Consider the following 27,712-nt stretch of genomic DNA (forward strand, 5'->3'; position numbering starts at 1 on the left):
ATGAAAATGCGCAGCAAGTTAAAAAAACACACGCAAAAGAAAAAGCAGAAACAAAATGAAAATGCGCAGCAAGTAGACAATCCCAAACCGGAAGTGCTCCACCACGCTAGGGGGCGCGGTGAGCTCATGTGGCACAGTCGCTACACAGTAGTGATGGGAAGTTCGACTGAATTAACTGATTTGATTCTTTCGAGCTGTCCGTTGTAATGAATCGATTCTAAAATCGATTCTGTGATTCACTTTTTTTTTCGTCTTTTTTGCGCCTGACCGTATGAGTCAACGAATCATGGGATCGGATAATAAATCAAACGGTGTCTCAAGGTTACGTTATTTGACTGAAAGATGGGGCTGGTGTTCAACAAAAATGTTTAGCTTGACTATTCACAATAAAAAAAACAATATATAAAAAGCAGAAAGGGTGTCGATGCTGAATAAACACGCGTGTATATATAGTTCTTATTTTCTTGACTTTAGCCAAATTCATGTGCATGAGTATCAAGGACTACATCACAGTTAACAACTGCAATATTACCAATACAATCACACACACATACAATGAGCATGAGTAAACTTGCATACGTTGTTGTGTAAACGTCAAAGTTAATAAATATCTTTGGTTTTTGATGAAAGACATATGGTTTTATTATGCAGAAATGCAATAATTTACTGTTGTGATAAATGAACACAGGGCTGCCAACTCTCACGCATCTGGCGTGACACTCACGCTTTCGGATTCTCACGCTCGTGCAAGAAATCTTACTGCAAATTTATATTATTACATTATAAACCTAAAATTAGCTGCAGCAAAAGCGTTGGGGTAGTTTGCAAACCCTACAGACCATTTACAAGGGAATAAAACTGTCACAAAAGTGTAAATGCGTGTGCGGACTTGTCTGAAATGGAAAATCTCTGGCCAACCGGCTGACCAAAGTTGACAGCCCTGTGAACAGCTGCGTTAATTTTATTCCTTTCAACAGCGTAACTGCATTTCCGCAGCAAATTCCGCGAGGCGGCGAGGGCTCTTGGGATCGGTTCGCAAACCATTCGTTTTAGTCACCGACCGAGTGTCCGAAAACCGTAAGTTCGATTTGTTCATCGAACGGACTCTCGGACACTCCGTCGGCGACTCAAACGGATGGTTTGCGAACCGATCCCAAGAGCCATTGCGGCGTTCACAACAGTAAATTATTGCATTTCTGCATAATAAAACCATATGTCTTTCATCAAAAACCAAAGATATTTATTAACTTTGACGTTTACACAACAACGTATGCAAGTTTACTCATGCTCATTGTATGTGTGTGTGATTGTATTGGTAATATTGCAGTTGTTAACTGTGATGTAGTCCTTGATACTCATGCACATGAATTTGGCTAAAGTCAAGAAAATAAGAACTATATATACACGCGTGTTTATTCAGCATCGACACCCTTTCTGCTTTTTATATATTGTTTTTTTTATTGTGAATAGTCAAGCTAAACATTTTTGTTGAACACCAGCCCCATCTTTCAGTCAAATAACGTAACCATGCGACACCGTTTGATTTATTATCCGATCCCATGATTCGTTGACTCATACGGTCAGGCGCAAAAAAGACGGAAAAAAAGTGAATCACAGAATCGATTTTAGAATCGATTCATTACAACGGACAGCTCGAAAGAATCAAATCAGTTAATTCAGTCGAACTTCCCATCACTACTGTGTAGCGACTGTGCCACATGAGCTCACCGCGCCCCCTAGCGTGGTGGAGCACTTCCGGTTTGGGATTGTCTACTTGCTACGCATTTTCATTTTGTTTCTGCTTTTTCTTTTGCGTGTGTTTTTTTTAACTTGCTGCGCATTTTCATTTTGTTTCTGCTTTTTCTTTTGTGTGTTTTTTTAATTTGCTGCGCATTTTCATTTTGTTTCTGCTTTTTCTTTTGCGTGTGTTTTTTTAACTTGCTGCGCATTTTCATTTTGTTTCTGCTTTTTCTTTTGCGTGTGTTTTTTTAACTTGCTGCGCATTTTCATTTTGTTTCTGCTTTTTCTTTTGCGTGTGTTTTTTTTAATTTGCTGCGCATTTTCATTTTGTTTCTGCTTTTTCTTTTGTGTGTGTTTTTTTAACTTGCTGCGCATTTTCATTTTGTTTCTGCTTTTTCTTTTGCGTGTGTTTTTTTTAATTTGCTGCGCATTTTCATTTTGTTTCAGCTTTTTCTTTTGTGTGTGTTTTTTTAATTTGCTGCGCATTTTCATTTTGTTTCTGCTTTTTCTTTTGCGTGTGTTTTTTTAATTTGCTGCGCATTTTCATTTTGTTTCTGCTTTTTCTTTTGTGTGTTTTTTTAATTTGCTGCGCATTTTCATTTTGTTTCTGCTTTTTCTTTTGTGTGTGTTTTGTCTCTAGGGGCCACCGTATTATACAGTGCCAGAGCCAACATATATATCTATGGCAAGTGCCGCCTCTATAGGCGAAAATCGCTGTAAAGCACATGCTTTTGTTTTGACACGTGATACTGTTAGTTGCAAGGAGAGCGCAAGCTGCCTGGAGAGAGCGCGGTGCACGGACAACGCTGACACTTCAAATGCACGCTTAAAACACAGACAGCGAAAAGGTATGTATACAGTACACTACAGTACATGTTTTCATCTCAATATAAAGTAATTCATTTGTTGATTAGATTCTGCATTGGAGAAAGAACAGCAGTATGTTTGTCGACAAGGCTGAGAGGACGCTAACATTAGCAGTACATCAAGCGGTTAAAATAATGTTGCAAAAATACACGCAAGTCCGACCCAAATGTTTAATGTCATGATTGTAACCATCAGGAATGCATTCGATTTCAGTTCTTTTTATCTTCAGGCACAGGGTGCGATTTGCCGGGGGGATGGGGGGATCCGACTGGAGCGCTTCGAAACAGTGAATCTTTTTGCGACGCAGTGTTTTACTGATTCGGAGTTTCAAAAAGCTCTGTTGATACTTTGCTCACCTTCTCTATATAATATATTTGTTGTTTGAAATGAAATCATTACTATTATAGGCCTAACTTACGATGTTTTTATTAAATTTGTTATCACGTAATACAGCTCCCTTCGTATTAAAACCATTTCATGACGTGACACTCATTATCTGGTTCTTGCCTAAAAAGACGGGTATATAATGAGCGTTGTTAACAGATTACACAAACAGTTTGGTCAACCTCTGCCTATGGAGAGAGAAAAAAGTTTTCAAAATAGAAGCAAATATAGTGGGAGACTACACATATAATATACATTTATATAATTAATATTATATATAATTATAATATTATATAATTATATAATTATTATTATAATTCATTTTGTATAACTTTTTTTTAATTTATTTGGAGTGTTACTTTTTCTTTCAGTTTGAAAGCATGTCTTTAATTTACCTCAATATTTATTAATATATTCATATTTATTTCATATAGCACATTTTCATGATTCAGTACTGTTTTTTTGTTTGGTTTTTGTAATAAAGTTTAGTACTATTTTACATGTAGTGTTGTGTTTTTATTTATTTATTTATTTATTTTAATCCAGTATCCATTTTAAAAACTATCGGTTAATTAATCGGTTATCGGCAAGTACGGACCAACCTAGCTATCGGTATCGGTAATATTCAATATCGGTCGACCTCTACTTTGTAATGTGGGCATGTGCGGGGTGTGTGTGTGTGGGGGGGGGGGGAGCACTGGGGGTGCCAAATGATAACTGACGATCACTTAAACGCCTCCATCCTAAGCAGGGAAATTTACCAGCCAGCAGAATTTATCGAGGGGACCTTCCCCCGCCCCCGACCGGCAATTTAGTGGTCTGATGCCCACCCAAGGGATCCCTCAACTTGGTATGCAACGCACCCCCCCCCCCTTTCCAACCTGCCTTACAAACCACAGACTCACCCAACACCCTGAAGAAAGTTCTCTTTTAAGTTTGGCCTGTATATACCCTGTATATGTGTTTACTTATTACTGATAGTCTCAGTATCCATATAGGTTATGTTTGTTTGTGTCCTTAGACAGTCTTAGTGTTTTGTCTGCCACCCTTATAACCGTGTTTCACAGAGTATCACCTATTTTACCTTCTCACTCCAACCATTATATAAATATGGATAAATATACTGTATATGTACAGCTACCCCTGCATACATGCTGTCATGGTTTCCCAGAGGAATCGTGAAAGTTAAATAATGTAACCAGGTATCTCAGTGGGTCTCCTAACTATCAGAGGTTTTTTCAGTCTTATGTTAACAACCCCCCCTTTTTACATTCCTCTGTTGGCCCTTATCTGATCTTCGTCATATGACCTTTTTGACTCACGGGGATTCCGCAATTGAGTTTGAAGGAATCAACCATTCAGCATAACAATTAGTTGATAATCATCATTAAATAAAAATTTATTAAAACGTAATTAATTTCCCTACACATTGGTGGACATTAAAATTTACTTGAGCTAATTTTTCCTACACCAGAGAATTTACAGTGAGTGGGAGTGCTGATGATATTTCTATCATACGACAGACATGAAAATGGAAGAATACAAACATTACAGGGGGTGAAGAACAAGGGTCATTTTCACACGTGGGGCCCCCCAGCCTGCCGCTGCCTGAGGAGCTGGGGGTCGTCGCCCCGCCCTGCAACCTGCTGCCCAGGATGACAATCCTCTCCTGCATCCTCGTTTCTCCACCTTGCGATGCTCAGGGAGAATCATCAGCTTCCCCTGTTTTCCCTCCTTTTTCTGAGCCAGGGGAGTTTGTTCTTTGATATCTCCTAAATGGCGGCGTCCTCACTCTGCTCAAAGTGCTCCATGCGGATTGGACTCTTATCCGAACAAGACTGTGGCCATTTTGAACACACTTCTACCAAATGAGATTCATACTAAACTACTGTGTTTTATTATTCCAAGCAAAGTTAATCAATGAATCAACTATGCGAATTAAATTGACCTTGAAATAAATGAAATCATTCCAAAAACAATCACGTAAAGTGAAATAAAGTGGCCTAAAAATTGTCTGACCACACTCACCCTTTCTGACATTTACCCCCCGCCAAAGTGAAATCTGCCCCCACTCTCAGACTAGACACAGCCCCTCCCTAAACTTAAAGACCAGAATAAACATATTCACAATTCAATATTAATATCAAAATTAATCAAGCCTATATTATCAAATACTTTGAAATAAATTATTGAAAGCCATTTAAATGTTTACTTATTATTTCTTTGAGGATGACAAGAAATATCTTTGCAGGGTCAGTGAAAAGTTTGGAAACAAAACTAATTATTATTTAGATGCTCAGTGTATCAGTGATGTAACTGATATCATTTTGCAAGAGGCCAATAGCTCATCACCAGAGGAAGAAGAGGGACGTCAGAGTAAGAATCCACCTTTCCATTGCGTTCAGGGGTAAATCTGTATTGCTGCAATGACACTGTGAGTGTTTTGTGGGATACATTGCATCTGATAATCTTATTCCTAAATTATTAACTGAGGGACCGCAGCGTCTGGCGTGCTGCGACCGACGGGAAACCCGCAGTTACCTCAGGACGGCAGTAGGGGGCGGACGTGAGGTTCAGCCGTCTGAAGTTAAACCGTATATTTAATGACAAATTAAAATGTCTTACGCATTGTTTTTAATTACTTGTGTAATTATTGACTTACGAAGTAAGGACTTACTTCGACTTTTAATGAGTCTTTTCCCGAGTTTTAACGTGGTGAGAGAGACGCGGTTTGCTAATTAGCTTGTCGATTGTCAGGTGTACAGTTCACAGCTTTAGTTAGGAATTTTTTATTGTTGCTTGTTGTATTTTGATAATTTAATCTAATGTATGTTACTGATGTGATTTATGACTTTTGTTTTTAACTTTGTTTTTGCTTTCACTGTTATGTCTCCCGTCTCCTTTTACATGGTTATTATATATGCTGATTTAATCTAATGCTGTTAGTTATGTTCAATTACAGTAAAGTGTATTTATTTAATTGTATTATATGATTTATGTTACCCAGTTACCTCACGCTTTGAGTGGAGCTGAACCAGGACATTAATAGGATACAATATGAAGCCTTTATTGTCAGTGTACAGGTAGCAAATACAATATACAGACAGAAATATATAAAATGTACATATACAGGGGAGGGGAAAAGCCCCCCCACTCAACATGATTACATTTCATTACATTTTAATCAGACAGAAAAACAGTCATTTTACATTTTTGCTAAGTTTGCTGAACCCAGTCACTTATTTTGTCTGACATACGTCACACTTCAGACAGAGTAAAAAGGGTTATACTGGTTAAAAAGCAGAGATTTTACCTTTTTGCCACGGAGAAGCAGCGACATGTGACACTCTGATAAGGTAAAAATGATTCCTCCAGCACACAGTGAGCTATCCCAGCATGCACAGGGACACTGAGGAGTTTAGAGAATAAACCCTAAACCCTGGACAGAGGGGTTCAGTGAATGATGAGGTGAAGCTGTACAGGAGGGTCAGTCCATCAGAGGAGACTCTGTAGAAGGACAGAGTACCAGCCGCCCAGTCCAGATACACTCCTACTCTGCGGGAGCCTGAGGGCTTTATGGGTATGACAGTCTGTTTATAATTGTGATAGACAGAGTAACTGTCAGGAGAGCAGCTCAGACTCCATGACTTGTCATTGGCTCCAAGCCCACAGTCAACACTGCCTCCTTTCCTCCTGATTCCTTTATAAGTCACTGCTATCCGGACGTCATCTCCACTCCACTCAGCCTCCCAGTAACAGCGACCAGTCAGACTCTCTCTGCACAGAACTTGGACCAACCAGTCAAATCTCTCTGGATGATCAGGATATGGCTGCTTTGCCCCCCGTGTCACCTTCCTGTTCCCCTCTGACAGAGACAGGTCTCTGTGTGCTGTGTTGGGGTCCAGCGTCAGCTGGCAGGAGTCTGTAGGCAAGAGGAAGGGCGATTAATCCCATCAGGAAGCCCAGCATCTCCATCATCATCACTGTCACACCTCACACACTCACTAACACAGAACTCGCTCCAATACACACATTTTATTCCCAATATACTCATGTAGCCGCCCGAGTCTGCTGCGCTCCGGCTGCCCCCTGCGCTGTGAGACACGCCGCGCTGAGAGACTCGCTGGGGACCGAACTGCACTTTAGCCTGCGCTCTATTATTCTGTACGATACATAAAATATAAAAACGAAGCAGGAATTCAAGTACTGTATGTGAAATACCTCAGGAAATGTCGGACGCCCGCGCGACGCCGGCGGGAAGACGGGGCGAAATGCTGCGCGTGCTAAATTAATAGCCTTAATTACAGGTAAATAAAATTACAAACAGCATTAATCAAACGTGTTAAACTTGAAATTGTACCACAAAGAGTACCAATAGAAGATAATTTGTCTTTACTTCAAAATAAAAACTTCTTTCAAACCACTTCGGACACATACCGCCCTCCAGCAGCGTTCAGCGCCGACTAGTGATGTGTCTGTCGCGAACGACCCGGACAAAAGATTCGGATCCTAACCGAGAGACATTTTTATAGAAACCAAAATATCTCCGCGGCTCAGCGCTCCATGCTGCTCTGACTGTGACTGAAGTTTGTGTTAATGGCGTGTGAGCCGCGCGACCAATCACGTGATGAATCAGACAAGGGGGGGGGGGGGATGGGGGTGCGCGTGCTGACGGTGTACAGGTACAGAGCACGAGGGGGGGAAAGGAGGAGAGAAAGAGAGGATGTGGTGCGCTAATATGAGGCAAGATGAGTGATAGCTGGAAACGAAGCGGCATTTTGATGCATTTTAATAGCTATGATAACTCAAAGGCACAATGCACAGTTTGCAAGATGAAGCTGTCATTTCGATCAGGATCCACAAACAACCTTCACAGGCACTTAGGAACTGCGCATCCAACAGTTCAGATGGAAGGAAAAAGACAGGCTAGCGTGCTGCTACTGCCAGAAGCCGGATCAACCCGTCTAAGCTGAGGCACTTAGCCTTTCTGCCCCAAAGGAAATGTTAAAATGTTACACTGTTAGGTGATAGATAGTTGTTAAAGTGGATAGATACTAAAACTGTTGGATGCTGGTGTTTTGCTCGTTGTAATTTCTTTATAATTTCGTTATTGTTATTCGTTATTTATGTTATTTGACTGTTAATGGTATCAAAGACAAAAACAGATTTTCCGCTATATAATGTTCAATACACGTGTAGTAGTGTTTGAGGTTTTTACATTTCATCTTTTTATACCAAACATGATGATATTGAGGAAATCATAAGGTTTAGTACACATATCAATCATGCGTCATAACAGCGCTGAATCTGGCTGAGGCAGAAGTAATAAAATGAAGAGCCGTTTGGGAGCCGGAAGAGCGGGCTCTTCTTGGTGAGTTGAGCCAAATGATCCGACTCACTAAAAAGAGCCGAAATTCCCATCACTAGCGCAGACTGAGGAGACATTCAGTGTCACAGCCATTTTGGGGAGATTACGGGTGCTGTCTTAGGACAATACTAACAAATCTCAAAACAGTACTACTACAGAAGTCCCCAGACTCCCATTGTTATTTAAGAAAATAGTCATTTTTAAACCCAAAAAAGAAAAGAAGAAAAAAAACAAACACACATCACAATAATTGTGTGAATGCTATCATAAAGTAGTATAAATGGTATTAAGCATAAAAACATGCAAACAAACTTACATTTCTGGATCCCTGGTCTGGTCCTGCACTTTCCACTGTGGTCCACACTATAGCAGAAGCAGAATGACATAGTACTGCTGTATCCATTTATTTAATTGTTGTACTTTCTCCACATACATGAGTCTATAGGAGGAGCAGACACACATTCTATACTCACTTCAGTTTCTCCAGTTTACAGCTGGGATCCTCCAGTAGAGCAGAGAGCAGCTTCACTCCTGAGTCTCCTGGGTGATTGTAGCTCAGGTCCAGCTCTCTCAGGTGAGAGGGGTTTGACTTCAGAGCTGAAGCCAGGGAAGAACAGCCTTCTTCTGTGACTCTACAGAATGGCAGCCTGCAGAGAGACAGACAATATCTCTCCAATAAATAAAAACACCTCACCTCCATGAGTATTACTGTTAAGTAAATGTGACGACTTCAATAAAGATTTCAGTAATTACACATTACAGTGTGGAATACCCAGTAATATTGACCTCAGTATCTCCAGTGTACAGTGTGAATCCCCCAGTCCAGCAGAGAGCAGCTTCACCCCTGAATCCTGCAGGTCATTGTCACTCAGGTTCAGCTCTCTCAGCTGAGAGCAGTTTGATCTGAGAGCTGAAGCCAACACTTCACAGCATCTCTCTGTGAGTCTACAGCTGTCCAGCCTGGAAAAGGAAACGTGTTAAGATATAGATACATACACCACACACAGGTATATCAAATAAAAAATTAAAATAAACATTTTTATGTACTATACGACATGCAGCATATAGCTGAAATATCAGTTATTTTGTTGTTTTCTTTTCCTAGTCAGAAACACAAATAGTTTTTACTTGATACTCCCCAGCTGAGACGAACCTGCTTTTTAATGACCTTACAGGGTGAGTTACCCTGAGACTCTGTAATATATGCATAAGTATTTTTATAAAGCTCTGAGCAGCGCTGGGGCTCAGTGATCAGCACTACAGCCGACCCAGGGGTTCTAGGGTTTTGGGTTCAGTTCCTGCCTCGGATGTGTGTACAGTAAGTGTACATGTTTATGGGGGTTTCAATGTCAAGAAGAGCTTAAGTTATTTTAATTCTGTATTTTTAAATGACTCTCTCTGACACACACATACAGGTCAGAGCTCAGGGTTGGCCAGCATCCAGCCCCCTGAAGTTGGGGGGTAAGGGCCTTGCTCAAGGGTCCAAAACCAGCATCACTCTGCCGGCCAGGTATTTAAACCAGTGACCTTCTGACCACAGACACAGAGTCCAAACCCACTGAACCACACGCCACACTAAGAATGTTAAAAAATATACAAATCCTGCAGTATCCAGAATGAAAAAGTATTTCTGGGTGTCCATATAAATACACCCTAATTGTTCTGATAAGATATAAAACCAGTATCATGAATAACATCTGTACTTCTTTAGCAAAAGACATATGAAAGATCACTTACAGAGCTGTCCTAGATTTCTTGATCACAGGCAGCAGCCTCTGAAGACCCTCATCTGATCTGATGTATTTCTTCAGATCAAACACATCCAGCTCCTTATCTGACATCAGTAACACAAAGGCCAGAGCTGACCACTGTGCAGGTGAGAGGTCTGCTGCTGAAAGGCTTCCTGAACTCAGGTATCTTTGTACTTCCTCTATTAGAGAATTGTCACCCAGTTCATTCAGACAGTGGAACAGGTTGATGGTCCTTTCTGCAGATAAATTCTCCTGTATTTTCTCCTTGATGTACTGGGCTGTTTCCTTAATGTTATGTGAGCTGGGTCTTGTCTCTCCCAGTAGTTTTTGTAACAAAGTCTTACTGGAGTCTGTTGAGAGGCCAAGGAGGAAGCGGAGGTAGAGGTCCAAGTGTCCATTCTTGCTCTTTAATGCCTGATCCACTGCAGTCTTCAGCAGGTCAGCTGATGAGTTTGACAGAAACACATATAAAGCAGCGAGATACTCCTGGATGCTCAGATGCACAAAGCAGTACACCTTCTCCTGATACAATCCATATTCCTCCTTAAAGACTTCTGTGCACACTCCAGAGTAAACTGAAGCTTCAGTGACATCAATGTTATTCCCTATCAGATCTTGCTCATAAAATATGAGATTGCCGTTATCAAGGTTGTCAAAAGCCAGTTTACCAAGTTTCAAAAGGAATTCCTTGCTGTATTCCCTAAGCTTGGTTTCATAGTTTTTCTTATACTTGTCATTTTTTAAACTCGCCTGAAAGATCAGGAAGTGTGTGTACATTTCAGTCAGAGTCCTTGGAATTTCTCCCTTGTCAGTCTCACTAAAAAGCCTTTCAAGGACACTGGCTGAAATCCAGCAGAACACAGGTATGTGGCACATGATGAAGAGGCTCCTTGATGATTTCACATGTGTGATAATCCTGCTGGCCAGACCCTGATCACTAAATCTCTTCCTGAAATACTCCTCCTTCTGGCCATCACTGAACCCTCGTATCTCTGTCACCTGGTGGACACACTTAGGAGGTATCTGATTGGCTGCTGCTGGCCGGGAGGTTATCCAGAGGAGAGCAGATGGAAGCAGATTCCCCATGATGAGGTTAGTCAACAGCACATCCAGTGATGTTTTCTTTGTTACGTCAAACCGGCTCTCATTGTTCTGAAAATCTAGAGGAAGGCGACATTCATCCAGACCATCAAAGATCAACAAAACTTTGTACCTACACAGCTCAGTGGATTCAAGCGATTTCAGTTCTGGGACAAAGTGGTGAAGCAGATCAATCAGACTGTATTCATCCTTAATCAAATTCAGGTCCCGGAAAGGAAGAGCAAATATGAAATGAATGTCCTGGTTTGCTTTTCCTTCTGCCCAGTCAAGAATAACTTTCTGCACAGAGATTGTTTTCCCGATACCTGCGACCCCTTTTGTGAGCACAGTTCTGATAGGTGTCACACGCCCATGTAAGGGTTTAAATATATCATTGCACTTGACTGTAGTATCTTCTGTTACCCTTTTCTTGGATGCTGTTTCAATCTGTCTCACTTCATGTTCATCATTGACTCCTCCAGCTCCCCCTTCAGTTATGTAGAGTTCTGTGTAAATCTCTTTGAGAAGTGTTGGCTGTCCTTCCTTAGCTTTCCCTTCAAATACACACTCAAATTTATTCTTCAGATTACATTTGATTGTGCGCTGATACTGCGACAGAAGAAGCCCTGAAATGAAATGAGAGCTTTTCAAAAAACATTTTTTACTCATTTAAGGCAAAATAAATCAAATTAAATAAATGATAAACTGAAAAGTAATACACATTTTTTCATAAACTCTTCTTCTGCGGCAAATCAAACACACACTGAATGAGGTACAGCTCTTACTCTTCTCCAGCATGTCAGCGAGATCATTTTGCTCCATGGTCCTCAGGATGTACAGTGTGATCTTCAGAGCTCCCTCTCTACCACAGGTCTTCTGCATCTGACCATCACTGTCCAGGTCATTGTCCTCCTCCAGCTGAGGCTCAGAGCATTCTGGGTCATTCTGATCCAGGTACCTTTTGAATTTCATCAGCTCATCCTTCAGAAACGTTTGAGCTTTTTTCTCCAGTAACTGAAATGAACAGAGTTACAGTTTAATTATTATCACTCCTGGCACCGTATCTTCATTTGTGAATTATGCTGCGTTCCATTTCAACTTGTAACTTGGAAATTTGGAGTTCCTAGTGGGAAATTTCAACTGGAATGCCCCCTGAACTCGGAATTCCAACTCATGAAGTCGGGGGAACCTACACAACCTCGACCTCAGAATTCAAAATGGCTGCACCCTTTATCAACAGAAGTTAAAGCTATAGTTTTACAGTGTTTATAAGCAGTTCTGTATTATTTGTTGCTCATTAAATTAGTTGCACACACCGCTTTCTGTGGACGTGTTGCTATGGTGTTTTCATGTGCAAAACAACACGTAAAATGTGTTATCAACTGGTATTGCTAACAATGGCTAACAATTAACCTGGCTAGAACTGGGGCCTGTTTCAGAAAGCGGGATTTCTTGGTTAGCCGGATAACGTGTCATATTTGAAGTAGTCTGGGCTAAACATAAGTGAATGAAGATGAAGGCCATTTAAACTGGGGCACATTAAATACAAAAAGTTATCAGGCTAAGCAAGAAATCCTGCTTTTTGAAACAGGTTTAAGAAAATATACTTCAGTAATAAATGCACACCTTGAAGATGGATGATAAGTCTCCTTTATCTGGATGTGAATTACATCTATTCACTCGGTCCCTGTGAATAAAACACAAATATCCAACCATTATATTTTTATCTAAATAGATGTAACTGCCATCCACATTCTGAGTTTATTTCATTAGGGTGGCTTCCGGATGTCAACTTGCTTATGACAGTATAAGAGAAACAGTGACATCTAGTGGCAGTACAGAGAGACAGCAGGTAGCAGCCAGGAGAGACGGTTTGGCATGTAGCTCCCAGTCACTCAATGACATTCACTGGTTACTTCTTGTAAACTGTTTAACATGATTTCAAACAGATTTCAACTTAATTACCATAACTATCCAGAGGGATCTGGGGGGGGGGGACAACCCTGACCCCTGCAATTTGGGGCCCCCAGCTGATCTCAACTTTTTTTTTTTTTGCTAAAAAAACACATTGATCAAATGTTCTTACCAAACCATTTATATATTAATTTTGATTACAATTAAACGAATAACAATATACCAATATACAAATTTTGTATGATATGCCCCCCCCCCCCAACAGCATTCCTGTTTCTCTTTTGGCTTCAAAAGCAGCTGGCTTAACCCCAAAGGGATTTGTTCTGTCCCTTGTTTCCAGGGTTAACACTAGACTGCCTGTAATACTCAGGGGCTTCCTGTCTCTAGCTGGGCTGCACCTCAGGTACCCAGCAGGCCCAGGCTCTGGTGTGACCTCTGGCAGCTCCGTAGGATCTTGTCCAGTGTGAGAGAAAAACTGACTAGAGGGATATTTTGTAATCAGCTTTGAAATTGTATCTTTGTGCAACTAATGCAAAAGTACCTGAGTGTTAGGCAGCTGACAGCCAAGAATGTAAGCTTAAGAGAATTAGGAGTTAACCTTAGTGTAGCAATATGTTCTTGAACTTTGTGCTCATTAGATTGAGCAGAAATGCAGGCTAGAGAAGAGAAATGCAGGTTTAGAGCGTGTTTATCAGACAGAGCAGGAAAATCACAAAAGGCTACAGAGAGTGGGGGCTGCTTGCAGGTGACCAGACCCATAAGTTACAGGCTATATAAAGTACATATGAAATGCTAATTACAAAATATCCCTCTAGTCAATTTTTCTCTCACAAGTATTTTCCCTGGTCCCAGGTTTATAGTTCCTTAGTTCTGCGTTTGTTAATTGTTAGTTAATTCCATCAGTGTCCTCTTTCCAGTGTCTCCTCTGATTGGTTGATTGTGTTGAGTACTCACACCTGCCTTTTGTTAGTCCCCATGATCTGTGTATTTTACTGCCTGCCTGTGGTCAGTTCCCTCAGTTGGTCATTGTATCACATGCTGTTGATCCTGTGCTTTGTTCCTGTGTGTATTGGATTCCTGTGTAGTTATTTTCCCCTTAGTTCTGCTCCCTGGGTTGCTGCTCTTTACTAGTGTTCCCCTGTGTTTTGTTGTTATGGTTTTTTGACCCCTCGTGGTTCCCTTATTTTCTGCTCTGTGTTTTGTTATAAATAAACCCCTGTCATCTTGGAGCCGCACTGTGGATCGTCATCCTTTCCTCGCCTGCACCATCTCCCGATCCCATAACAACTAGCTAATTAGTAACAGGCACTGTTCCATTAAACATGTTCAAACTGAAGCCTCAGTCTGAACAGAACTAATGAGCCCATGAGAATCTATTTATCAAAGCAGAAACATCCATCCCTGAAGACAATCTATTGTCCAGTCATGCTTAGTCAATATAGAGCAGTAGCTTTTTTCCAGCTGCATGCTGAGGATTGACATTTAAAATGCACTTTGCAATCGACCTTCTAATTCCAGCTTGCAAGAAGTCAGTCTTTACAGTAATCCTTATCCTTTTACCTCAGATGTGATTTATACAGGAGAGACAAAACTTCTGTTTACATTTTCAAAAATGATGGAATTTGGAAAAGTTTTAAAAATTTGAAATTTTAAGATTTTTTTCTTGTAGCTTGTGTTTGTGTCACGTTTTGGCAGGCAGGTGAGCAGGGAAGCAGGAGAGCAAGCCGTACTCACGGGTAATCAGGGGTTTATTAGGCAAGAGACAAACAAGCAGGAACATCCACGGACACTACAATGACGGATCTGGGGAAACTAACTGAGACACGGACTAAATGCACAAGACAGGTTGAACATAACAGGCAACAGGTGATCACAATCGGGGATTCACACGAGGTAATGAGGGGGGCGTGGCACACAAGAGGACCGTACAGAGCTGGGCGTGACAGTTTGCCTGTATGTCTTTTGACTGAGAGTCTGCGTGATTTAAACAGGGCTGTGGAGTCGGTAGATAAATGCTCCGACTCCGACTCCTCAGTTTCTAAATCTTCCGACTCCCCGACTCCGACTCCTCTGTATGTACACTCACCTAAAGGATTATTAGGAACACCATCCTAATACGGTGTTTGACCCCCTTTCGCCTTCAGAACTGCCTTAATTCTACGTGGCATTGATTCAACAAGGTGCTGAAAGAAATGGTGGCCCATATTGATAGGATACAGTAGCATCTTGCAGTTGATGGAGATTTGTGGGATGCACATCCAGGGCATGAAGCTCCCGTTCCACCACATCCCAAAGATGCTCTATTGGGTTGAGATCTGGTGACTATGGGGGCCATTTTAGTACAGTGAACTCATTGTCATGTTCAAGAAACCAATTTGAAATGATTCGAGCTTTGTGACATGGTGCATTATCCTGCTGGAAGTAGCCATCAGAGGATGGGTACATGGTGGTCATAAAGGGATGGACATGGTCAGAAACAATGCTCAGGTAGGCCGTGGCATTTAAACGATGCCCAATTGGCACTAAGGGGCCTAAAGTGTGCCAAGAAAACATCCCCCACACCATTACACCACCACCACCAGCCTGCACAGTGGTAACAAGGCATGATGGATCCATGTTCTCATTCTGTTTACGGCAAATTCTGACTCTACCATTTGAATGTCTCAACAGAAATCGAGACTCATCAGACCAGGCAACATTTTTCCAGTCTTAAACTGTCCAATTTTGGTGAGCTCGTGCAAATTGTAGCCTCTTTTTCCTATTTGTAGTGGAGATGAGTGGTACCTGGTGGGGTCGTCTGCTGTTGTAGCCCATCCGCCTCAAGGTTGTGCGTGTTGTGGCTTCACAAGTGCTTTGCTGCATACCTCGGTTGTAACGAGTGGTTATTTCAGTCAAAGTTGCTCTTCTATCAGCTTGAATCAGTCGGCCCATTCTCCTCTGACCTCTAGCATCAACAAGGCATTTTCGCCCACAAGACTGCCACATACTGGATGTTTTTCCCTTTGCACACCATTCTTTGTAAACCCTAGAAATGGTTGTGCGTGAAAATCCCAGTAACTGAGCAGATTGTGAAATACTCAGACCGGCCCGTCTGGCACCAACAACCATGCCACGCTCAAAATTGCTTAAATCACCTTTCTTTCCCATTCTGACATTCAGTTTGGAGTTCAGGAGATTGTCTTGACCAGGACCACACCCCTAAATGCATTGAAGCAACGGCCATGTGATTGGTTGATTAGATAATTGCATTAATGAGAAATTGAACAGATGTTCCTAATAATCCTTTAGGTGAGTGTATATACTATGCTAATGTATTTTCTACATCCATTGAAGGAATCGGCAGTGCATCTGTAAATGTATGGGGGGCTTTAGGCTAGGTTCACAGTTCCCTGTAACAGTGGAACACGACACAATGGAAAGCGGTGCCGCACCTTACCTGTGCATTACATCCCATATAGTGACGCATACAGTCAATGAAAAGCATGCTTCATGGTTACTTGACATGTTCGTTTTGTGGTGACATTATGCACTGCATGCATTGGACTTTATTCTTACAGCAGAGAAGTAGTTCATTATGACTGTTTGTGAATTGGGACATTTCAACTTACTTTTTTAATTCCCATTTAAATTTAGTAGGAGTCGGAGTCGGAGTCGGAGTCGGTTAACTTTTTGCCGACTCCGACTCCGACTCCAGGTACCCAAAATTGTCTCCGACTCCTCGACTCCGACTCCGACTCCACAGCCCTGGATTTAAACACTGTTTAAATGTATATTTACCTTTGATCTGATGAAGAAGACCCCTCTCTGAAGTTGATCATGTGGTCCATTGACCTGTCACTCTTCATGGAAACACAGCTGGGTACAGGTGAGCCTGCTCTCTCCATCAGGACACTGTGGACAGTGAGAGGAAAGATCCTCATTATATAAATATAACCCACATACTGTGGACAGGGTCACATTAAATCTTCAGCTGTTTAACCTTCTGCTCTGTCGTCATGTAGTTTGTTATGCTGTGAAGCTCTTGATGCAAACATGCTTGTTTACATTTAGCTTTAATGTGAAATAAAGTGTCTCAACTAAAATGAAGGTCCCAGTATGAAAGGTTTAGTGTCATTGTTACAGCCTCCGTTACTAGGCTTGCCTGTTGTTGCTTCATATTACATAAATTTAGCCTTAAATGGAGTCCCCTAAAATAAATTGCACCAAGTTATCAATAAAAATTTTGCTGGACTGCTACTGAATACCGACAACGGGTTCTGAATGAGGCGGGTAGGAGACCGAAAATATAAACTTTATTTTACCGCATATTCAGAAAATCACCTCGCGTCATAAAGATGTGAAAAATTGAAGAATCAGCGCTAGGTGGCAGCAGAGGACGGCGTCCAGGGAGTACAATTAAATGTATATTCTTGGAGGAGCTTAAATTTAATGAATTTAATAAATAATAAACATAAATCATCTACCCCACGGACCTTAATCAGTTAAGTCTCGAGGAAGTGAATTACGTTAAGACTGATTTCTCGCTCTTTCGAGAATGCTGGAACGTTTATTTTTTATGACCGTGTGTAAAGCCGTACAAACACACAGGTTCTGTCTTACCTCTCAGTTCTTTTTGTTTTACACTCCACAGGGGGGGTCACTTCAGAAGCAGCTCCCCCCATTTTTCTGCCGATCTAGACCAGTTGACTGATGCCGGGGCCTCTAAGAACACGAAGGGTAAATAGTAACATATATGCATAATATCTAGTAGGTACTTCATGCAACAGGTGCGGCCGATATATATAGGTGTGTTTATGCATACATACACACACACACACATATGTATGTCTGGGTTCTCCCAGGACTTTGTTTGAGAAACAGTATATAGCATCCGCTCTAATATACTGTATATATATAATATACTCTCAAATATAGCTTATTTTATTATAAGTTTTATCTGTTGACTAAAATCTTACCTTGCAATATAGAATCTTATCCGTGTTTCATGACAAAATGGAGAGTCCAGAATTAAAATACTTTCACTTTCATTTACAAACAGGAAATGCTGCGTATCAAACGCGGAAGCGGTCTAAGCAGAAATGGACACGGACTCAGTGGCCCGGCGTAGGATCTTTGGGGATATTATCCATGCGACTTAATAACAAGTAACAATAAGAGAAAGGGGACAAGCTCCCGCCGCCACCTAATTCTGTCATGACGCACATTTTGCGTTACACTTGTACGTATAAAACGCGGTTCTGCCGTGACACTTAAATCAATAACAGGGACATTCTAAAATGCTTAACGTGAAAAAGCTTATTGTGGTTTAATGTACCAAAACAGCGACCAATAATCACCAATTTCTCACCGACATATCTGGTCATAAAGACTTTCACCTTTTCCTTGCAGCCACTTCAGATTAATATTTAATTAGTGCCATTCCTAATAGTTATATATATATGTATACACACACGCATATATATATATATATATATATATATATATATATATATATATATATATATATATAACAGTAATTATATATACATTATACATATATACAAGAATATTACAACAATTGTCATAGTTATATTCTTAACATTCATCCACAACAGCCACTCTCAAGGTTCACCTCTCAACAGTCAATTTAAAGACTATATTAAATATCTATTTTATTAGCAGACCACCATCATAGTGTCACGCCCACGTCTGTCACGCCCACATCTGTCACGCCCACAGGGGTGGATCAGACAGGTGCGGGGCATCAGGGACTGATTACCTCCTCAATATAAGGAGAGTACCTCACACAAAAAAACTGCGAAGTATTGCGCTATGTACAGCCTTACTGAGCGTTATTCTGTCCTTTGATCCCGTCCCTTGCCTGTCTGCCTGTTGTACAAGCCTTACCTCTTATTCCTTGCCTCCTCAGTCCAGCTCCTGTCCTTGACCCGCCTGTCCTGCTGAGCCCGGCTTCCCCTGTTGTGCAGCCCGCCTGTTCCCCCGTCCTGTGTGTGCCTGTTGGACTGACTCCCCGGCTTTCGACCCCTGCTCCTGTTTTACGACCACGATTTCCGCTCGCCGTCTCTGGACTTGTTTGCCTTATTAAAGCTCTGTTTCCCCGTACTTCTGGATCCGTGTCTCCCTTATCTACCCGGTGTGACACATAGCCTATATAATATATTTTGCAATTAAATACTGGCCTGAGACCATTTGATGCTTTGTACACAAGTAATATTTTAATATCAATCCTGTGATGCACAGGAACCCAGTGCAGTGATTTAAGGACCTGTGTAATATGCTCTACACTCTCCTTCCTAAGACACGAAGGTGGAGTTTGATCTAACTGATCTTCTCAGTCTGGCCTCAGTCTAAAACCACACCTACTGCAGCCTGAGAAGCAGGAAGCTCCTCCCACTCTCACACACAGAAAACTAAACTGAATCCTATCAGTGTTCGTGGTAAAATGGCAGAATCCAGTATTACAGGGAATCAGAACCAGTTAAGCTGTCCGATCTGTTTGGATCTATTGAAGGATCCGGTGACTATTCCCTGTAGACACAGTTACTGTATGAGCTGCATTAAGAGCTGCTGGGATCAGGAGGATCGTCTTGCAGTTTACAGCTGCCCCCAGTGCAGAGAGACCTTCATTCCCAGACCTGTTCTGGGCAGAAACACCATACTGGCTGAAGTGATGGAGAAACTGAAGAAGACTGGACTACAAGCAGCTACTCCTGCTGACCATTATGCTGGACCTGGAGATGTGGAATGTGATTTCTGTACTGGGAGAAAACACAAAGCTGCCTGGTGTGTCTGGCCTCTTACTGTGAAACTCACCTCCAGCCTCACTATGAGTCTCCAGCTTTTAAGAAGCACAAGCTGGCTGATGCCACTGGACATCTGCAGGACAAGGTCTGTTCCCACCATGACAAACCCCTGGAGGTCTACTGCCGTAACGACCAGCAGTGTATCTGTCTGCTGTGTGTGATGGATGAACATAAAGGCCATGATACAGTTTCAGCTGCTGCAGGAAGGGCAGAGAAACAGGTCAGGCCAGAAGTATTCTTATATAATTCTTGATTAATTGATTGATTGATTAAATAACTTAATGAAGTATTGATAAGCCATATGAGGTGGGGCTCTGTTTGGGTCATGGGTGTATTGGATGGCTGCTCATGGTTGCTGTTGGGCTGACATTAAGAGAGGTATTGCAATGGTTAGGACATTCTTTGACAAATATGAAATAGTTATAAATATAATATATTTATATAAATATAAATATAGTTTTACACCAGGATGAAGATTTTTTAACAGTCATTTTCCCGAACTTCCCAAGATCCTGAGTATGAACCTGAAGAAAAGATTACAGTTGGCTTGCAAAAATCATTTCAGGCTTGAATCAAAGCTCTTCCTCAGATGGATGATTTGTGTCCTTTAAGATTTAATTAATGTAAGATCACTGTGGGTTATAATGAATCAGGGATCTCCTACAGGGGTGGGACAATGGCACCAGGCATGGAGGTTGAACTAAAGTCTTTCTCAAATGGCCCTTAAATACTATTCTCATAATAAAAGGTAACTTTTCATACACCTGTGTAATGCAAAGAAACACCAAAAAGTCACCTATTAAACTGAGACCCAATGGTGACAACCAACCTGCCCCATACAGCCACCAGTCGCTGCCAAATCCCTGCAGCTGACAGTGTATGAGCTTAATGGGGGATCATTTCCAATCAGTGCTGGCTGGGTTTCAGTACCTGAGGCATCCAGCATGGTGACGCTCCAAACCCCAGCCCTGTGCTGTTTTTATACCTCCTGTCGGCTCACATCACTATTGTACAATGAGGCTCTCTGCAGTCTCAAAAGGGGCCAATTGTAATTTACTGTCCTCTGCTCCCTGTGTCACCAACAGAGCTCAGCACAGTCAGCAGTGGAGGACAGTGAGAAGATCTTCACTGAGATGATAAGCTCCATTGAGAGAAGACGCTCTGAGGTGACAGAGCTGATCAGAGATCAGGAGAAGGCTGCAGTGAGTCTGACTTATGGATACATGGAGAGACTGGAGCAGGAGATTGATGAACTGAAGAGGAGACACTCTGAGCTGGAGCAGCTTTCACACACAGAGGTAGCATAACATAACTGCTATCTTGACGATATATAAGCCAATATAGTGGTGGGGAGTTGCTGAGGTGCTCAGCTGGAAAGGAATCCCTGCCTGTGTCCAGAAGGTCATGGTTTTAGGTCCCATGGCTGGCAGAGTCATCAATCACTGCTGGATCCCTGTGCAAGACACTTAACCCCAACTGTGTGACCCTGTGCCAAAGCTTTTCTCACTTGTGCATTACTTTGGACATCAGCAGCTGCTGAATAATTATATGAAAAATGCAATGTAAATGTAAACCCGAGTATTCAAATGGATTAATGTTTTCATTTGTATTCAACTTATTTGTCATTTGTTCCTTTTACTTTGGCAAAATACACCTTTGGTAATACACATTTACATATTTATTTTTGATTGTATTTGATGTCTTTTGGCCCTTTATTTTACATAGTTTGGTGAGGATGGCAGTAGGGGTTTGTTGATATAGATTTAATCATGTAAAGCACTTTGCATTGTGTTGCATTTCTAGGAAAAGTTATATATAAATAAAGTTACACTGACTGATTGGTTGATTGATTTGTTTTGATGAAGCTGTTTTATCTGACTTTGTGTCTGTAGAGGTGCCAGGACATTTATTTAGAGGTGCCTGTTACTCCTGAAGCTGGATTTGGACCCAGAGTGTCTGTTAGTCCACAGTGCTATTTTTGGAACGTGATGAAGGTGGTTTCTCAACTGAAGGATCAACTGGAGAAGGTTTGCAAAAAGAAATCAACAGAGATCCATCATACAGGTTAATAAATAAATACATTTTCCTGTTTGTTCATGTTAATATAGACCATGCAGAGAGAGTTTACAGTACAGTCAGCCTCACGTTTGTGTGACCAAGTCAGATTCAGTTTTCAATAAGTTTAAATCTTTGTGAAACCTGATGAAAGAGCTCCACATTCTATAGGCTGCAAAACCCAGATCACAGGAATCATGTTTCATCTAAATTATACAATGCAAAAACCTGTATTATGTGTATAACTTATAATAATTTGCAGTTTGTTAAAATGCCTGTTATTGTCCCTCATAATGATAATAATCTACTGCTGTTGTCTCCTGCACAGTGAGTGAAGTCCATCTCCCACAAGTAAATTCCTTTTACTCACATCCCTGTTTCTCTCTGTCTCCTTCTAGATACCAAAGACACCATCCTACCGGTATTAGTGCCCAGGACCAGAGCAGAATTCTTACAATGTGAGTCTGTTCACACACACGCTTCTCTCTCCCTGTATGAGGTGGAGTGTGTTTTATTGTGTTTCGTTTTCTTCTGCTAGTGGAGCTTCTCTTTCTCTCTCCCGCTGCCTCCTGGCCTTTCACACTTACATTTATGTCAGGAGCCTTTGAATTTTTTGCAATGCTGATGTTTAATATTCTTTTACTAGTCATGTTGTTCTTTAAGGCATCCATACTGAGAATTTAACTATATAAAAGACTACAGGCACTCATATAATAAAGGCTTTTTCAGTGATGTTACAGTATAAACAAATCACTGTAAAATATATTTTCCAAAAATATATCAAATGCTGCTACATAAGATGAAATGTATTAATATAATAAATAAAAATAATACGTATTTCAATGACATATTTCAAAGCCTTAAACCATTCCAAAAAGGTTCGCACTCTTGTTTAATGTAGGGAGTGAATAAAGGCCAATTCATACTTCACTTTTCTGCATGTCATTACGGTCTGTACACAGTGCAAGTGACGTAAATTTCCACAAGCAGACTTTTCCATGTTGGTATGCATTGACTGTGCATGTGGAAGGAATTGATAGTCTGCTGGTCTGGTGGAATGTCATTGTTATATTGCTGTACACATACAGTGATCATGACTGCCTGCATACACAAACAAATTAATATGCATGCAGAAGTCCATGTGCATGACCATACATGGACAGTAACAGCACATGGATAAGTGAAGTATGAACTAGGCTTTAGACCAAAACATCATCTTCTGATGTTCTCCATCAGATTCTTCTCAAGTCACTCTGAACCCCAACACAGCAAACAAATACCTCTACCTGTCCGAGCGGAACAGAGTGGTGACATGTCAGAGAGAGACACAGTCATATCCTGATCACCAGAAGAGATTTGACCTACGTCGCCAAGTGCTGTGTACAGAGGGTCTGACTGGGCGCCACTACTGGGAGGTCGAGTGGAGAGGGGATTTGGTCACTATAGCCGTCACATATAAAGGGATCAGCAGGATAGGAATGTGTGATGACAGCTGGCTTGGAAGCAATGACAAGTCCTGGTGTTTGTACTGCTATCCCTCCAGTTACTCGTTCCGGCACAATAATGAGGTAACTGATATATTTGCCCCCCCTCCTCCAGGATAGGAGTGTACCTGGATCACAGGGCAGGAACTCTGTCCTTCTACAGCATCTTTGACACAGTGACCCTCCTACACACAGTCCAGACCACATTCACTGAGCCCCTCTATACTGGGTTTTGGCTTTGTGACAGTATGGCCAAATTGTGCTGCTTAGATAAACAGATTGTTAAATCTATTCCAAAATAAATTAACTAAATAACTCATACAGTGGGACTGCCCTACCTGCAGTTTCAGGAACCATAGTCCTGAAAAAAAAGGAACATTCCAGAAATAAACAATTCCTAATTTCCAAACGGCGCACCGAGTGAGTACCGGCTGTAACATGGTGAATTCTGCCGGCCCAGTTGTACCCAGTATATGACTCCCTTTGTTCCCATACCCAAGCTTCCCCACAGAACCCTCATCCAGCCTGCATCCAGCGTTACTGCTCATCGCATTCATTGCCGCATTTTCACAGTGTCTGTGTTATAAAAATGTATAGAAGGATGATTTTCATCACTTCATCACCCCTTGATAGACAATATTTTTTCATTGTTCTGTTGTTTCTTGAAAATTCGGCAAAATGCCAGAATCCCTTTCATTGGAGAGTACAGTACAGTACAGTATAATAATGTACAATGTGATTTATTATTGCTGTTTTTAATGTTGGTAATGTCCTGCTATGTGTATATTATCAATTGCACTTTACCATATGTATCTACACAAAAATCAAGCTATATATGGGGTCTGTGGGTGGTTCGCTATCATAGTTTCGGCCATCCGCAGTCGGTCTTGGAATGTGTCACATGCAGATACACTGTTCTAGAGAACATGACTACTGGCTGTGACCCGTTTGCTGCAGACTCTGTGAAATACAGAATGGACCTTCATTTTATGCCAATGAATCCTACAGTAAATCAATGCCTGCTGGAATTTTAAGGACAGAAGTAGGCAGGGATTCCAGGGAATCAGTGCAGAGCTCAGTCAAGCCCACGTACTCTGTGTCCATGAAGCCACACTGTCATACATGTGCATAGTGAGGTCTGGCATCGTCTTGCTGAAATAACCATGGACTTCCTGGGAAAGGAATATGCCTTGATGGCAGCATATGTCTTTCTGAAATCCCAATATACACCTTAAGATCAATGGTACCTTCACACATACTGTAGGCAAATTATTATAACTCAGCATTGTTCCTTATAGGACTGATGACTTCCTCCGTGAAAGAATAAAAAAAGGTTCAGCAAGCGTTTATATCAATAAAATATGTGTATGAATGTTTTAACAGGTGTGTTTTTATTAGTTATCATATAAAAAGTTCACATTTAGCTGGGCAGTATAACGGACATGTTCTATTAGATAATGTATATTTAGCTCAACAGTTTCATGTTTTATGGATTATAACAGTATATTAAGCTGAATAACAACTTTCATTGACTTTTTTTATTATTATTATCTAAAGAGAGATTACCTTTTTAAAGATCCCTGTTTCTTTTTTTCCTCCAGCTTTCTTTTGTTCAAATGGGAGATGTACTGCTTTTGTAATTATTTGATGTATTTTATTCTCAAAAGGGACACCTTTTAGACACACTTAAAAATTGTTTTAAGTTTTAGCTATAATAAAGCATTTTCTTCAACCAAAAAATCCTTCTGTTTTGATTACTTTAAGGGTCATTGTAAGTGAAAATACTACCACAAATACTACTACTACTACTACTAATAGTAATAATAATAATAATAATAATAATAATAATAATAATAACAATAATAATAATAATTCCAAAATCCCATATGCCGTGAAACTGTGATATTTCCTGAGATGGTTTTCATGCCGTGAAAATCTCCTACTAAATGTGACCAGTGTCTCCACTTCCTGAGACGATTGAAGCGGGCCAACCTCCCTCCTCCCATCCTCTCCGTGTTCTACAGAAGCAGCATAGAGAGCGTCCTGACCAGCTGCATCTCCGTCTGGTTCGGCAGTGCCAGTGCTGCTGACCAGAAGAGCCTGCAGCGGATCGTTAAAGCCGCTGGTAACATCATCGGGGCATCTCTCCCCTCACTGCAGGAGATCTTCCACAAGCGCTGCATCAGAAAGGCCTCCCGCATCGTGCTGGACTCCTCCCCCCCCACACGGACTCTCTGCACTACTCCCATCTGGCAGACGCTACCGCAGCATCAAAGCCCGATCGACCAGACTGTGAGAGCTTCTCCACAAGCCGTCAGACTCCTCATCGTGCTGCCTGCCCTCCCACCCCCACCCACACTCACACCTGAACTGTGAACCGTGACTTTACTGTGACTTTACACATCTGCACTTTACACATCACTGTTTAAAATGCACATGCTGCTACATGCACAAAAACAACTGTGTAAAACTGCATTTAAAAAAAAAAATACTGTCCTTGTATCATGTTGAACTGCTACTAATCATTTGCACACAAAATTACATTCCCAGTATTGAAATATGTTTCTCTGCTGTTGCAATACTTGCACATATTCTGAATACCTCCTTAACTAATTGCACAATTTCCACGCTAGCTTAGAGTTTATATTCATATTTATAGTTTATATATTTATTCTCTGTGCCTATTTGTACTTTGTAAGAACTGGAGCCGTGTCGTCTCGTCTCACTGTATACATGTATATAGCTGAGATGACAATAAAGTTCACTTTGACTTAATATAAGGAGTGAATAAAGCCCAATTCGTACTGTTACAGTCTGCGGACAGTGACAATGACTTTAGTGCATCGGTATGTGTTGACTGCACATTGCAGCGAATTGTTAGCCTGCTGGTCTGCTGGAATATCATTGCTGTACTCATGGACCAGTTACAACAGTCTGCGCACAGAGACAAACGTAATATGTGTGTAGAAGTCTGTGCACAGTATGAAATAGACTTAAAACTAGGGGTGCACCGATCGATCGGCGCACCGATCGATCGGCCTCGATCACGTTAATTTGAGGGGATCAGAAATCGAGCATATTCCCATGAGATCCACCGATCTTAGTTATATGCTTTTAAAGCCTTTTCTCCCATTCCCGAGAGAGGTGCAGTGCAGGCTGCCTCCCTCCCTATTTTTTGGACAAGTGTGTCATAACAGCTATATATATATATTTTTTTTACAAAATTAGAGAAATTAAAGTCTGGAAGAAAAAATATGATTTTGTAGTTCAAACAGCAATGCTCATTTATATGTTCATTTATATTTGAGGACACTACCTCATGTTTTGTGAGTATTCATATCAATTTACTCAATAAAAATGGAAACATTGAAGTAATTGTCTTTTAGTTATGAAAGAAACAAGATCGGCAAAAAAAAAATCGAGATCGGCAGGTAAGGTTGCCTAAGGATCGGTGATCGTTGATCGGCCAGAAAACTGCAATCGGTGCACCCCTACTTAAAACCAAACCATCTGTTCTCCTCCATCAGACTCCTGTCGGCTCGTTCTGGACCCCAACACAGCAAACAGACACCTCCAACTGTCTAAGGGGAACAGAGTGGTGACATGGAAGAGAGAGACAGAGTCATATCCTGATCACTGGGAGAGTTTTGACTCACTCCGCCAAGTGCTGTGTACAGAGGGTCTGACTGGGTGCTGCTACTGGGAGGTTGAGTGGAGCAGGCATTTGATTGGTTTAGCCGTCACATATAAAGGGATCAGCAGGATAGGATGGAGTAATGACAGTGGGCTTGGAAGCAGTAACAAGTCCTGGTGTTTGTACTGTGATCCCTCTAGTTACACACTCTGGCACAATAATGATGACACTATTATATTTGCCCCCGCTCTTCTGAGATAGGAGTGAACCTGGATCACGGGACAGGAACGCTGTCCTTCTATGGCAGCTTGAGTAATATCATTCAGCCATGGCATCGATTTTGGCTTAGAAGGACAAACTTTAAGAGAGACAATGACAATCTAAAATATCCTGGCAAGTGCAGTACAAAAGTGAAGTTAGCTCCTCCGTATCGGTACAGTGAATATTCTCTAAACACGGTCCAACAGCATCATTAAACGCAGTTACAAATTTTGTAGCAGTAGAAGGCTTCATCTGTCGGAAACATTGGGAGCCCCCACAAGTTAGGGGCATCACACGGAAGATAACTTTCCATCAGAATGGGGGAATGATCAGAGAAATCAGCCTCACAAACTGCCATATTAAAAACAGAC

General features: G+C 41.3%; 3 protein-coding genes and 1 pseudogene across 3 annotated transcripts in view; 2 read left to right on the plus strand and 2 right to left on the minus strand.

Moving 5' to 3' along the window:
- LOC140586333 (E3 ubiquitin/ISG15 ligase TRIM25-like) overlaps positions 1 to 23,963 on the plus strand; it is a 189,788-nt pseudogene extending 165,825 nt beyond the window's left edge.
- LOC140586326 (NACHT, LRR and PYD domains-containing protein 3-like) overlaps positions 1 to 27,712 on the minus strand; it is a 128,230-nt gene that overhangs the window by 29,473 nt on the left and 71,045 nt on the right. The window contains exon 11 of the mRNA XM_072708129.1: positions 9,146 to 9,319. Within this exon, the coding sequence (XP_072564230.1) occupies positions 9,146 to 9,319 (174 nt within the window). The remainder of the gene's footprint in view (positions 1 to 9,145; positions 9,320 to 27,712) is intronic.
- On the minus strand, positions 6,060 to 7,484 carry LOC140586335 (stonustoxin subunit beta-like). The gene is made up of 3 exons (XM_072708146.1): positions 7,429 to 7,484; positions 7,024 to 7,153; positions 6,060 to 6,913 (listed from the first exon to the last, which is right to left on the minus strand). Exons 2-3 carry the CDS (start codon positions 7,043 to 7,045, stop codon positions 6,378 to 6,380), a joined length of 558 nt encoding a protein of 185 aa, XP_072564247.1. The 5' UTR covers positions 7,046 to 7,153; positions 7,429 to 7,484; the 3' UTR covers positions 6,060 to 6,377.
- On the plus strand, positions 19,547 to 20,160 carry LOC140586322 (E3 ubiquitin/ISG15 ligase TRIM25-like). Its single transcript, XM_072708122.1, is given in 2 exon segments — positions 19,547 to 19,862; positions 19,865 to 20,160. Coding segments are annotated over 2 exon segments (612 nt in total).

This window comes from Paramormyrops kingsleyae, unplaced genomic scaffold (genome assembly GCF_048594095.1).
Source record: "Paramormyrops kingsleyae isolate MSU_618 unplaced genomic scaffold, PKINGS_0.4 ups39, whole genome shotgun sequence".
Classification (NCBI taxonomy): Eukaryota; Metazoa; Chordata; class Actinopteri; order Osteoglossiformes; family Mormyridae; genus Paramormyrops; species Paramormyrops kingsleyae.